This window comes from Eleutherodactylus coqui, chromosome 12 (assembly GCF_035609145.1).
Source record: "Eleutherodactylus coqui strain aEleCoq1 chromosome 12, aEleCoq1.hap1, whole genome shotgun sequence".
Classification (NCBI taxonomy): domain Eukaryota; kingdom Metazoa; phylum Chordata; class Amphibia; order Anura; family Eleutherodactylidae; genus Eleutherodactylus; species Eleutherodactylus coqui.
Window position 1 is genome coordinate 39,438,493 of NC_089848.1, and position 15,111 is coordinate 39,453,603.

At 43.3% G+C, this 15,111-nt stretch overlaps 1 protein-coding gene across 1 annotated transcript in view; it reads left to right on the forward strand.

Annotated features, from left to right (window-relative positions):
• Positions 1 to 14,816, forward strand: part of LOC136586741 (intraflagellar transport protein 70A) — a 59,164-nt gene extending 44,348 nt beyond the window's left edge. The window contains exons 15-19 of the mRNA XM_066584936.1: positions 1,209 to 1,280; positions 5,465 to 5,568; positions 6,239 to 6,317; positions 13,386 to 13,515; positions 14,580 to 14,816. Coding sequence (XP_066441033.1) covers positions 1,209 to 1,280; positions 5,465 to 5,568; positions 6,239 to 6,317; positions 13,386 to 13,515; positions 14,580 to 14,716 — 522 coding nt within the window. The 3' untranslated portion in view covers positions 14,717 to 14,816. The remainder of the gene's footprint in view (positions 1 to 1,208; positions 1,281 to 5,464; positions 5,569 to 6,238; positions 6,318 to 13,385; positions 13,516 to 14,579) is intronic.
• The last annotated feature ends 295 nt before the right edge of the window (positions 14,817 to 15,111 follow it).

Below are 15,111 nucleotides of genomic sequence, written 5' to 3' on the forward strand. Positions count from 1 at the left end.
CCTGAAAAACATTTCAGGGGTACCGGCAGCAGGATCCTCCAACGCAGCTGTCATGTGTGATAGCTGCAGGAGGGAATCCTTTATTCCCCGCAGGGATTTTGAATTCCTCTGCTGCATCTGTCACAGATGTGGCAGGTGCAGCAGGGAATTCTTTTTCCTTGCGGGGATGCAGGAAACATCTGCCGCACGTGGCAGATGTGTTCTGCAACCCCACGGGACATGGCAGCGGCGGAGAGATAAGTTTTTTTCTTAACTTTTTTTTTTTTTACACTAAAATCTTTCTTTTTTAGGGAAGGGCTTATATGTAAAGCCCTTCTCTGAAAAAGAATGCAGGGGTGCCGGCAGACCATAAAGAATGCAATGTTGCAAATACGCACGCACAGAAACACGCTTGTGTGACCCCACCCTAAGTGTCTGGACGATATATGCACCCCGTTCAGCACTTTACCCTTCACCTGTCTACACTATGTGGTGACATATTGGCTGTCGGAAGCTTTCTCATAAACAGATACGTCTTAAGAAACAGCTTAGGCGCTATTCACATCTGTGTTCATGGATTCTGTCTTCCTGTTCCTTAATGGGAGCAGGAAAATTGAATCCCTGCCGGGAACTGGTCCATCCCATGGCAGAACTGAGCGGCACCACAGAAACCCTATTGACTATACTGGGATCTCTCTGGATTCTGTTTTGTCCTCCAGGATTTTCCTAGATGACATAGCGCAGCAGGATTTTCGTTCCCTGATTTGGGGATTTTTTTTGAAGTTTGTAATTATACATGACCCCAGGGGTTTTATGTTACTATATGAAATAATAAAGGACATATATATATATATATATATATATATATATATATATATATATATATATATATATATATTATATATTATATATATATATATAGGTCCAATGTAGTACCTAAAGAAAGTTCCTCAGTTCTGAGTTGAAGTATTGCAGTTCTTCGTCTTTGGCGCATGGGCTTTTAATGTTTGCATTTCTAAGTATTTGGTATGCTTAATGTTGGCAATGTGTGTGAGATATTATTTTGCAATCATAGTGATACTGAGTTGAGGGGCAACACGCTTTTCCACCACCTTCATTCATTAAGTTACTCAGTAACTCCAGTAACATTGGACTGTATGCTTTGTACTTAGATATTAAAACCTTTGTATTGACCAAGCAGTAATAATTGCATGTGTCTTATTTTACAGATCCTGAATGTTAGCGCCATTGTCCTTGCAAATCTATGTGTGTCATACATCATGACGAGCCAAAATGATCTGGTAAGCTTATTCTGATGAGAGAGTATTGAGAGGACATTGCCTATCTAGTCATCAGATGTAAAATCTAGTTTTTCTAATATATATACTTTGAAAACTTGGTGATATATCTTGTAAAAAAAAAACCTTGTTGTACCATGCAAGTAGCTGCTGTCTATAGACTTCCTATTCTTATGTTTTCTATAGATATTCACTCAAATTTAGTATTACATGAGTTACAGTATATAGAATTTGATATATACAAGTATAAAGGCTAGGTTCATATCTCATTAAAACTTATGACTACCTTGCCAGGATTTCCACTCCTACAGCACATTTCAGGAGGCTGCATTTTACATTTCTTAGCATGACAGTAGCCAGGCTCGGATTGGCCCACCAGGAAGCTGGTCATTTTCCCGGTGGGCATTGAAGCCAAGTGCAAGGGCTTATTCTAATACAGCAGTATAGTATTGGGCCAATGGCTGGCAGGTGGTGGGGTCCATGAATGTAAGCAAGCCTCCCCGTTTACCTCCGCCTTTTCTAGGCACAGTGCAAGATTGCGTGCATTAGTAATTCTTCCGTCAGGACCACTGGGTAGCTATTAGATGTCATCTGTACAGCTGCTGATTGGCTGAATCGATGACGATTTTCATCACCAATACAGCCAACGATTAGAAACTGTGCGAACGATGTCAAATGCTACCCAGCGATCCTGGCACTGGCACATTCTCTCACTATGCCTGATGGAAGAATTATTAAATGCAGAAAATTGGCATCCACACTCGTGTATTGGCCAACCAGTTTTGGATTGGGACTCTTTTTTTCTTTGTCTCTCCTGCTGCTGGCCTCACAGTGAGGTAAGAGGTCAATCCTTTCTCATTTTGAGACTTCCAAGCACCACATCCATGCCTAATCTGGTCCAGGGTCTATACTTGGGGTGGAGGGTCTTATCTGGAGTATGTATTTAGGGGTTGGTTTGACTTTGTGTTTAGGTGGTCCTGATCTGGGGTCTGTATATAGCGAGATGTTCTGATATGGGGTCTGGCTCTGGATCTGTATTTAGAGGGGATCTAAGTTGGGGGTTGTGTTAAGGGCAGTTTGGCTCTGAGTTTTTATTTAGGGGAGAGTCTGGTCTGGGGGCTGTATTTGGGGGGTGGGGGGTGTCAGGATTGGTGTATTTCTGTAGTTTTTCCCACAAATTGAATTCTACAAAGAACTTTCTGAAGGGTGAGTTCACATGTAGCGGCCACAGGTCAACTGTGGATACTTTAGGATACTAAAGGAAGCAGCAGAGTAATTGCTGAGCCACTTGCCATAGTCTTTGAAAATTCCTGGAGAACAGGAGAAGTCCCAGAAGATTGGAAAAGGGCAAATGTTGTCCCTATCTTCAAAAAAAGGAAAAAGGTGGATCCAGGAAACTACAGGCCTGTAGTTCTATACTGGGAAAGATCTTTGAACAAATTATTAAACAGCATGTATGCAAGTATTGGATAAAAATGGAGTAATTAACCAAAGCCAGCATGGGTTTGTAAAAAAAACAAGTCATGCCAGACAAATCTAATTTCCTTTTATGACAGAATCACCAAATGGGTTGATCAGGGAAATGTGGTGGATATAGTATATCTTGACTTTAGTAAAGCATTTGACAAAGTATCTCATACCATACTTATTGAAAAAATTACCAAATATGGGATTGACAAGGGAACTGTTAGGTGGATTCACAACTGGCTGAGTGATCGTACTCAAAGAGTGGTCATAAATGGCTGTACATCGAAGTGGAAGAATGTATCAAGGGAGGTACTACAAGGCTCGGTCCTAGGCCCAGTGTTATTCAACATTTTTATAAATGGTCTGAAGGAGGGAATTGATGGGAAACTGATCAAATTTGCCGATGACGCAAAGCTAGGAGGGATAGCTAACACTAGGAAAAAGAGAGAGAGTATTCAAAAAGATCTAGAAAAGCTTGAAGAGTGGGTGGTGACTCACAGAATGGTAGTTAACAAGAAGAAATGCAAAGTCCTACATCTGGGCAAAAAAAATAAAAAAAAGCACATATACCGTGGGAGGAATTGGGCTAAGCAGTAGCACATGTGAAAAAGACTTGGGTATACTAATAGATCATAGCCTGAACATGAGTCAACAATGCGATGCAGCAGCCAAAAAGGCAAACACAATTCTGGGATATTTTAAGAGAAGCATAGAGTCTAGATCACGTGAGGTAATTATCCCCTTCTACTCTTCCTTAGTCAGTCTTCATCTGGAATACTGTGTCCAGTTCTGGGCACCCCACTTTAAAAAAGACGTAGACAAACTGGAGCAAGTTCAGAGAAGAGTTACCAAGATGGTGAGCGGTCTGCAAATCATGTCCTATGAGGAATTGTTAAAGGATCTGGGAATGTTTAGCTTTCAATAAAGAAGGCTGAAAGGAGACTTAATAGCTGTCTACAAATATCTGAAGGGCTGTCACAGTGCAGAGGGATCAGGCCTATTCTCATTTGCACAATGAAAGACTAGAAGCAATGGGATGAAATTGAAAGAGAGGAGACACAGATTAGATATTAGACAGTGAGGGGGATCAATGAGTGGAACAGGTTGCCACGGGAGGTGGCGAGTTCTCCTACAATGGAAGTCTTCAAACAGAGGCTGGACAGACATCTGTGTGGGATGATTTAGTGAATCCTGCATTGAGCAAGGGGGTTAGACCCGATGACCCTGGAGGTCCCTTCCAACTCTACCAGTCTATGATTCTATGATAACTGTGGTGGACAAAAACCGTGCTGAGATGTGGTTTTACCACAGATGGGCCCATTGTTTAAAATGATAGGTAATGTCTATGCGGTTTAGCAAGTAATACTGATGTTTATCTACAAAACCACAACGCAATTAATAAACAATTTTAAAACTGGACTGTTTAAAGGGACTCTGTCAGCTCATGTAAGCCCCATAAACTAAAGTTATGGGTTTATAGGAGCTGAAGCACTGAGTGCAGTGATGTAAGTCTTATACTTACCATCCTTGGTGCTACCCTGCTGTCTAAGCTGCCACTGCATGCATCCAGCAGGCTACATTGGCACACACACAGAATGAGCGTACTAGTCCTGTCATATTGTGCACATGCCTACGTAGTCTGTGGGATGCATGCCACAGCAGCTTAGACAGCAGGGTAAGTATAAGGCTTACATCGCTGTATCCAGTGCTTCAGCTCCTAAAAACCCATAACTTTAATTTTTGGGGATCATAGGAGCTGACGGCTTACCTTTCAAACTGAATGACAGCAAGGTTTTGGGTTGTGTTATGACCGCTACATGTCAACCTACCCTTCACAGGATGCGCCATATCTGGTATCCTCACCAATTGTGAGAGTGGGGGTCTACCTCCTTGCCTGCTGCATTCTCCATATACTTCAGTGGTGATGTGGCTGCACAAGAGCGCAGCCAACTTTCCATTGATGTGTATGGAAAATGTAGCAGCTGAGAATTGGCAAATGGGGGTGTGGTAATAGTTACATATAACTGTACAGTGGGCTCCCAGAATTAATTTTACTGATGGGCCTTGGGCACCCCAGTTCGACACTGACAGTAGCTACATATTTTGTCCATTTGGCCAATAATAACGTTTGAATGTTGATCGTAGTTCTTCTGAGCATTGTAATGAAAATTTTTGGGAAACAAACTCGAATGCCTTGCCACCCTTGATGCACTGGCGCTCTGTCTTTTTTAGAATTTAGGCCTCTTGCTGTTCCGTGGTCTCTGCAGCCCTTGATGCCCTGGCTCTTTCCCTCTCTTTTTAAATTCTGGCTTCATGCTGTTTTGGGGTCTGCAGCTATTGATGTATTGACTCTTTCCTGCAATATTTGAAGTTGGGCCTCACGCTGTTCTGTGGTTTCTGATGCCCTTGATGTACTGGCTCTTCTTCTTTTTGACTTTGGGCCCAATGCAGTTCCAGGGTCTCTGCTGTCATTGATGCCATGGCTCTTTCCCTCTCTTTTTGAATTGGGGTCCCTGCAGTGAAGACCAAATCCTGATTGGTGGGAGTAAAGGGTCAAAACCAGGGGACCCCAGTGGTTTGTGGCACTATGGGTGCACACCTGCTGCTCCGACACCGATATTTGTAAAATTGGTTACAGTGCAAACTGAATATACTTGGAGGAAGAGCAGTTACTAAACTGTAGGATTATATTTATAACCTTCTATCCTTTGTTTAACCAGGCTGAAGAATTTATGAGGAAGATTGAAAAAGAAGAAGAGCAGATTGCTTATGACTACCCAGATAAGAAAATTTACCATCTTTGTATTGTTAACTTAGTTATAGGGTAAGCGAACATGAAGTACGTCATTCTCACTATACATTCTCTAGCGCTCATTCTACATGGACTGGAATTGGGAAGGGGAAAACTTTTTAGAAAGTCTGACATTGAGGCCTCTTTCACACGGGTGACAGCGTTATAACCGCTACAAAATCACTGCTATATTTTAAATTTTGTAGCCCATGTGAAAATAGCCTGACTTGCAGGAATGCTGACATCCAATAGGTGGTGCTGTAGAGGTATTGCTCCATCTTCCTTATTTGCATATTTCCCAGAGGAGCATAAATGGCCTTATAGATCTCCTCATTACACCTTCTAAGTGCTCTCCTTAAGGAGAAACAATACCCTTTCTGACCCACTTTATTATATAGCAAAATGAATAGGAGACCCCATATTATTTTCTCCAAGGTGGCATTATGGGGGGGGGGAAAGACATCTGTAGTTTAGAAGAAAATATAATTAGCAGGAAGTTGACATAGAATTTATATTTTCCAAAGCATATTCTACATCATGAACTCCTAGTCCGCAGTAGAGGGCTTGCACAGTAGAGCGTTGGGCTCTGATTTCATATCACAGTGTAGAACACGTTATGTATGTTTCTTCTAAGCTCCCCTCAGCGCCTGATATTTTTAGAACACTTGCTAATGATTTATTTATGTTTTCTGTTTTTCCACAGAACTCTTTACTGCGCCAAAGGGAATTATGAATTTGGCATATCACGAGTTATCAAAAGCTTGGAGCCATACAACAAAAAGGCAAGTCCGTGTATTTAAACCGGACCGCAGAGATTTTGTTTTTTAGGATATCAAAACATTGCACATTTTTACAAGTAATTTTGCTTTATATACTATTTGCGCCAACATATTCCGCAGCGCTTACATAGACGGGGAATACAGAAAGACAAAAAATACAGAACCACGGTTACATAGTAATCAGTTGATGAAAATAATAGGGGTGAGGGTCCTGCTCCAACGAGCTTACATACTACGAATAGTGGGGTGATACAGAAGGTAAAGGGCTGGAGATGTGCACGGTGTGGTATGGTGGAGATGAGCACGGTATGGTATGGTGGAGAGTGTGGGATGTTATACACCTAGACAATGGTCAGACACTTAGCCGTGTGACGGCAGAAACGGTATGACTACAGGAGCGGTTTATGATGGCTAGCAGGGATTGCAGTCACTAGGGCAGAGAGCATGTTATCAGGCGGAGTACAGAGGGGTTTGTTTAGGGAATGCGGTATGCCTCCCATAAGAGGTGCGTTTTTAGAGCACGCCTGAAGTTCTGCGAGTCCTGGATTGCTAGAGTAGCCTTTGGTAGTGCGTTTCAGAGGAAAGGTGCTGCTCTGGAGAAGTCTTGGAGGCGGGAATGAGAAGTTCGAATTAAAGGGGCGCTCAGTCTGGTTTCGTTAGCAGAGTGGAGAGCCCGGCTGGGTGATGGATTGAGATGAGGGAGGCAATATAGGGGGGTGCTGCGCTGTGGGGGGCTTTGTGGATGAAGGTAGCGAGTTTAAATTGAATTTTGTATTTAATGGGCAGCCAGTGCAGTGACTGGCACAGGGCAGAGGCGTCCGAGTAGCGGCTGGACAGGAAGATGAGCCTGGCTGCCGCATTCAGGATGGATTAGAGAGGGTAGAGTCTGGTGCAGGGGAGGCCGATCAGCAACGAGTTGTAATAATCGAGCCGGGAGTGGATGAGGGCAACAGTAAGCGTTTTTAGCGTGTCCACAGTGAGAAAAGAGCGGATTCTTGCGATGTTCTTGAGGTGCAGCTCACATGTTCGGGCGAGAGATTGGATGTAGGGGGTAAATGATAGATCAGAGTCGAATATGACCCCAAGGCAGCGGGCATGTTGTCTAGGAGTTATGGTGGTGCCACACACTGAGATGGAGATGTCAGGATGGGGTCAGTTAGTGGAGGGTGGAAATGCCAGTAAGTCAGTTTTAGAGAGGTTTAGTTTTAGGTAGAGAGAGGACATAGTGTTAGAGACAGTGGACAGACAGTTGGTGATGTTTTGGAGGAAAGGTGCAGAGATGTCATGGGAAGAGGTGTATAGCTGGGTTTCGTCAGCATACAGGTGGTATTGAAGGCCATGTCTCCTGATGGTTTGTCCAATAGGGGCTGTGTAGATAGAGAAAAGGAGGGGGCCGAGAACAGAGCCCTGGGGAACCCCAACAGCAAGGGGAAGAGGAGGGGAGGTAGAGCCAGCAAAGGAGACGCTGAAAGAGCAGTCAGATAGGTAGGAGGAGAACCTTTAGACCGATGGAGCGAAGCATACTGAGGAGGAGTTTGTGGTCGAAAGTGTCAAATGCTGCGGAGAGGTTGAGGAGGATCAGTAGGGAGTAATCGCTCCTCGATTTGGCTGTCAGTAGGTCATTGGATACCCTTGTAAGGGCAGTTTCTGTCGAGTGTTGAGGTCAGAAGCCAGACTGTAGGTGGTCAAGGAGAGAGTGCTCTGATAGATAGCTTACAAGGCGGGAGTAAACCAGGCGTTCTAGTAGTTTGGAGATGAAGGGGAGATTAGAGATGGGTCAGTAGTTGGCAGCATCAGTCGCGTCCAGATTCTGCTTCTTTAGCAGTGGGGATATGATGGCATGTTTGAAAGAAGAGGGAAAGATGCCAGAGGTCAGAGAGTGGTTGAATATAGTGGTGAGATGGGAGATGACCACTGGGGAGAAGGATCAGAGGAGGGGTGAGGGGAGGGGGTCGCTAGCGCAGGTGGTGGGGCGAGCAGAGAATAGCAATTTGGAGACTTCTTCCTCTGTCGCTGGTCTGAGTACAGACAGTGAGCAGGAGCTAGATGTAGTGCTGACAAGACTAGGGTCAGGGCTAGTCTGGATTAGGAAGTTATTTCCTGACAGATGTCATCAATTTTCTTTTTGAAGTAAGCAGCCAGCTCTACAGCACTGAGATCCGTCACCGGGGGCTGCGGTTTTGGGCTGAGAAGGGAGTGAAAAGTATCAAAGAGCCGTTTAGGGTTGTGTGATACTGAGAAGACTAGAGAGGTGAAGTAGACTTGTTTGGCGTGGTGGAGGGCGAGGTTGTAGGTTCTGAGCATGAATTTGTTGTGGAAGAAGTCTGCGGACGTTTGCGACTTCCTCCACAGCCGTTCAGCACTTCTAGAGCACCAGCGAATGAAGCGTGTTTAAGGCGTGAGCCAGGGTTGCCGTGGGTTGGGTCATGTGGCTCAGGTCATGGGGGGCGCCGCTTCATCCAGAGCATGTTTGAGAGCGGTGTTGTAGTGAGCGGCAGCCAGCTTGGGGCAGGAGAGGAAAGAGATAGGGAACAGAGAGGACTGTAGGGATTCAGCAAAGTCCAGGGTGTGGATGGCCTTAAGGTTCCTGTAGGTACGGTAGATAGGTGGGTCTGGAGAGATGTTAGGGAGAATGACAGAGAAAGAGAGGAGGTTATGATCTGAGAGCAGGAGAGGGGAGTTAGTGAAGTTGGAAGCAGAGCACAGATGGAGGAAGACCAGATCAAGAGTGTTGCCATCCCTGTGAGTGGGAGAGGCTGTGAGTTGAGAGAGACCAAGGGAGGAGGTGAGCGAAAGAAGCTGAGAGGCAGATGGGGAGTTGGGATCATTAGTGGGGATGTTAAAATCACCTAAGATGAGGGTTGGAAGTTCACAGGATAGGAAGTGGGGGAGCCAGGCAGCAAAGTGGTCCAAAAACAGGCGAGGAGCACCTGGGGGGCGGTAGATAACTGCTACTCGCATGGACAGTGGACAAAAAAGCCGTAGCATATGTACCTCAAATGATGGAAAAGTGAGTGAGGGTACAGGGGGGATGACCTGGTAGGTACATTTCGGAGATAGAAGAGCACCTACTTCTCCGCCACCCCTGTCATCTGGTCTCGGGGTGTGGGACAACTGCAGGCCACTGTGGGACTGCTGTATCCACGTTTCTGTGAGAGCGAGCAGATTTAAAGATTTAGCAGTAAAAATGATGGTGGGGAGTTTATTGCATGCTGACTGGCAGTTCCAGAGCGCACATTTAAAGGAGTCAGGGGAGGGTATGCATGGGCTAGCAGTTGGGCTTGGGGATTTTATTAGTGAGTCAGGTAGGGGGTGATAGCTAGGAGCAGTGGAGGGTGCAGCTAGTAGCAGCAGGATAGAGAGGGTTAGCAGATGGTTAGGAGATTTATGAGGACGACTGTTATGTTTGTTAGTGGCATTAGGGGGTTTGAGGCTAAGCAAGAAGGTAAAGGTTGCATGCGAGCTGTGCATAGGTGGGGACAGGAGAGAGGGGCTAATGTGAATAGAGTGCCCCAAAGTTTGGCACTTGAAATAAGTTCTGAAACTGAGAGCAAGGATGAGAACAGAGGTGACAGCATTAGCGATAGCTTTGAAGTGTAAAGTATTTAGGCAGAGTTTGAGTTTGAAGGTACAAAACAGCCTGGTCCTTAGGTCTTGAGTATCCCCAACAAGAATTCATGGTAAGCTATACATGATATATATGATAGCCAATATAACAACCAGCAAAAGTGCAAATCACTTTATGTACCTAAAATGATGTTTTTGTGCTGAAAAAAATCACTTAAGCGTTTGCCACTAGTGGTCTCACTTCCTACTAATTTGCAGTCCACTGTCTGTTGTCAAGGGAAATCCTCTAGTGACAGAGATAAAAAGATGGAACCCAGAAAGTGGAGGAGGGGGATAACTCATGTGGCAAATGAAAGTCTTTAGAAAGGGGAGGAGAAGGGGGCTCCTGCAGATACAGATTCACACGGACATAGCTACAAGTAATAGTAAGTGATTTGCTGTGTTGCAGCTACTGAAATCACATGTACACTGCTCAGTACTGCTGTATACTGTTATCCATCCTGGTATTATTCCTCTGTGTTTACTACAGGGAGTTAGGCAGAATCTGCTGTTTTCTCCACATGCAGGGTAGAGAAGACATTATGGGGCAGATTTACTTAGAGTGACGTTTTATACACCCGTCTAGTAAATTTTTTGCTGGCATAAAGCGTAACAAATATGTTAGGTAACACAAACCCTTTAATATATTTGGCGCATATATGGGCTGTCCACACACCAAATCTGAAATCTGCCTTCTATAAGCAGAAGGAGATTTAATCTACAATATATGCCAATTTCTGATGTATATTATAGTAAAACTGATCAGCTGCGAGGTCCCTAATGCTAAACCCTGTCTACTTTTTTTAGAAAGTGTCAGATCCAGCATAAAGCAGACTTTTTTTTTATTTATCATTAATTTTTAATTTTTTTTTTCTTCTTTTTTTCAATTTTTAAATCAATAAAATACAAGAACATTTGCACAGTAACAACAAATTGGATCATTTTACCTATTGATCACATGGGATCCCTTGCATGAAAAGCAACCTGTTACTTGAAGAAACATCAATGATAATAATAATTCTTACAGTATTTTCCTGCCATCAACTTTTTGTTTTTTACTTAGTTTCTACATCTTTTTTTGGAAATCGGAACTGTAGCACCTTATCGTCTTTATCATGAGGTAGTTTCAGAACAGTTTTAACTCCTAATGCCCTTGACCCATTCTTGAGGGTCCGATGAGAGGAGAGGGGGAGGTGGGGGACTGAAAATTGCATATTTTGATGCAGAAGATGCCATGCACTAAAATCTGTGACTTTTTTACTCCAGAAACCTGGTGTATACAATTTTGTAAATGTGCCCCTATAACAGCAGTCTAGATCTACCCGCTCAAAGAAAACTGAAAATTAGAGATAGTTTGTAGGGAAAAATGCAGGATACAAGTCATATATTGCAAGAAAAACCACAAGGTCAGCAGATCCAGCAAATAAATGTGTATGTACATGTCTACCATGGCTGCAACAATACATTGCTAGCAGAAACATGTGGCAGCAACACTCATACACATTAAATATCTGAACAAAATTGCATAACTCTTGTATACACTAGCCACATAAAAATGCAAGGTTCTTAGCACATATTTTGATCAAAGCAGGTGGGCCCATCCACCATGTCCAGGTGACGACGCTTATAGATGGGTTCTAACGCTAACAGATACTTCTCTTTTGGGTTTGAGCCTCTAAATGATTCCAGGTACAAGGATACCAGGCTATATGGTGTAATTGGAATTATTTGGCCAAGATGGGTTTCCTACCTTTAGCAGATGCCTCACTTTGGGCCTACATAAGAATTAAGGGAAAGTAGGATACCGAGCTGGACAGTCTAATTAATAAGGCTTGGAACCAATAGGTGAAAACAATGTAGAACAAAAGTGGAGGCAGCCATTGCTCCACAATGCAACATGGTTTATGTGAGCCTGCGCATTTATTTGTTAGAGGTGCTGGCCTTGTGTTTTTTGGGGATTCTGTTTTACACTTGCCTCCACTTGTCTACTGCACTACTTTCACCCATCTGTCCCAAGCCTTTTTAATTAGACTATATAGCTCGATATCCTACATTTCCTGGATTCAGGTCTCCTTCACACGAGCGTATGCGTTTTTGTGATTGCCCACACGTGCCGTTAAATCGCGTGAATGCAGAAATGCCGAGTGAAGTCCCAAGCTTAATTCTCGTTTTCTCATCCATTCACGCGACAGGGTGCGATATATTAGCGAAAAAATAAGCCGCAGCCCAAAAATCCCTCGCTCAACATAAATCCTCAGAATGTCTTCAAATGCCTAAATACAGGCACCTGTAAGCTTTTCCCTGCGTTGGGCACTGCTAAACTGCCCCCCCCCCCTTTTTTCCAGCTTCTGTTGGAATCTATTGGAGCGCCAGCGTATCGGTAAAATGATAGGTTCAGACCTATCTTTTCCTGCAGCGTATAATTGCGGTCACCGATTTTGGTCACGTATGTGCTATTTTTTCTTGCGCAACGTTTTTACGCGACGCAGAATCGCCAATATGAACGAATGTATTGGAATCCAATGCCTCAGATGGTCGTGATTTTCGGCCAGCGTGAAAACGCGGATAAATAGCCGCATAGAAACACTCATGTGAATAAAGCCTCATTTGAAGGCTTAGGCCCAAAGAGACATGTCTGCTAAAGGTAGGAAACCCATGTTTCCTAAGTCATCCTATTTAAAATCTGCAGCAGTCCTGTCTCACCTACCCAAAACAATCTAACGTATATACTCGGGTATAAGCCGACCTGAATATAAGCCAAGGCACCTAATTTTACTACAAAAAACTGTGAAAACTAGGTGCCTCGAGTATAAGCCTAGCTAGACTAGGTAAAAAAAAAACAATACTATGTAATTCTCCCCACTGTTATCCCTCTGCTCGGCTTTGAATTCCCCCCCCCCCCCCGTCAGCAAGTAAGTGCTGTGATTGGATCGAGCGCCAGCTACTTACAGCTGGTGTTCAATAAACCAATCACAGCCATTCAGTGATGTCATTCACTGAATGGCTGTAAATGATCGAGCGCCGGCTGTGATTGGCTGGCGCTCAATCCAATCACAGCGCTTACTTGATGACAGCGGGGGAATTCAAAGCCGAGAAGAGAGATGACAGTGGGGAGAATTACATAGCAGCTTGCTGCACCGCCGGGAAGACCATCATGCCAGGGACACAGACCCCGTCTGGGAGGTGAGTATTGCGTTTTTTCTTTTCTTTTAACTAGTCCCTCACTCGAGTATAAGCTGAGGGGGACTTTTTCAGCATAAAAATGTACACTGTATTTTGCTGCTTATTTTACAGCATCTTGGCAACGGCCTGTGGACTGCAATTTGTTTCTGCTCTTTCCACGTTTTCCACCTTCTTCAGACAATCAAACATCTGTGCCTTTCTTTCTGTAACATTTGCCAAATTACACATGAGATTTGGGTAGAAAATGATTTTCTTTACAATTTCTCTTGGTTTGGTTGACAGCTTGGAACAGACACATGGTATTATGCAAAGAGGTGCTTCCTATCCTTGCTGGAAAACATGTCCAAGCACATGATCATGCTCCAGGACAGCGTCATCTATGAAGGCGTGCAGTTTTTGGAACATTGTGAAAGTAAGTTGAAAACCTTTAGTTGACAGTTTAGCATAGATGAACCCAGATCATGGAGTCGGCTTATGTCTTTCACTTATTTTTAAAGTTGAATGTAAAGAGATAAGAAGAAGCCTCCTTTAGATTGCAAAAACACCCACGTGATGCTTCAATCACCACTTAAATTCTATTTAAAGGGCTACTCCAGTGAAATATTTTTCATTCATTATGTAACAATCCTCCCAGTATATGTAAGTCAGCACCCTTACCCCTGTGCAGTTAGCCTATTTGAAACTCCTGGAGTCCTTCTGTTGGTACTGGTGCATCTTGTCTCCATCTGAACTTTGTGGCCCTCTCCTATTACTCAACCTGGACAACCCATGTCTCCACCCTTTCTTCCGGTGGAGACAAGATGCACCAGTACCCCTTCTCCTTAGGTGAGTCATGTGATCTCAATTCTGACCACTTGTAATCTACTTGGGTTTATGTTTCTCTTAAATTAGTCAGTCAGTCCTGTGTGATTGACTCTACAATACAAGCTCTTTAGAGGGGGACATAGAAACTCCTATCTTAGTTACTGCTGATGATTAGAGGCTCCTATCACACAGTTATAACGAAGAAGATGATAGTTCAGCTTCCTGACTGTATACTTTATGGTCTGTAGCTTATTTAGATGAATATACAGAGTAGTGATAATCACACTTTCATCCCAGCCGGAAGAGATGGTACAATCTCTAGCTGTTCATGTGATGTTATGATGCATCATGGGACTGATAGCACAGAATAGTGAAAGCAAGAGGAAATTTCAATATCAGGATGGTGCCTGATAAGCATCAGACAGTAGGTTGCACTGCAAGGAAGTGACTACAATTTACAGAGGAGACCTCCCAACAGTCAGTCAAATATATATATTAAAACTAATTGAAATGATGTCAAATGAGCCCATTCTGGGTCCAGAGTTACTATGGTTGTTGCTAATGAGTAGAAATCAGTAATGTAGAAAATCAGAAGAATCCTGTAAGAATGGTACAGAAGATTTGTGCACTTTAACACAAGAATACCTGGAACTTATTCTTTTCCTCCAACAGATTATGGTAAGAACATACCAGCCATAATCGAGCAACCACTGGAAGAAGAGAAGATGCACATAGGCAAGAACACCGTTACGTATGAAGCAAGACAACTGAAGGCCTTGTTGTATGAAATCATATCCTGGAACATGTAATTACCTGCAGCTTGGAATACGTTTTTCGTCTTTGCTCTTTTTTTCATGATATTGGAAGTGAAAATGTAATTTTGTAGTGTTGCCATTAAATTATTTTGTTTACAAAATATATTGATTGTCAGAAATACTTTTTCCTTCTAGGGCTACAAAAAGCAGCATATACCTTAACCCCTTAGTGACAGAGCTTTTTGCCGTTTTTCATCCGTATTTTCGTTTTTCCCTCCACCCTTTAAAAAAAATCATAACTCCTTTATTTATCCATCGACGTCGCTGTATGAGGGCTTGTTTTTTGTAGGACAAGTTGTATTTTCCAGTGGTCCTATTTAAAGTACCATATAATGTACTGAAAAACGTAAAAAAAATTCTAAGTGGAGTAAAATGAAAAACAAAACAAC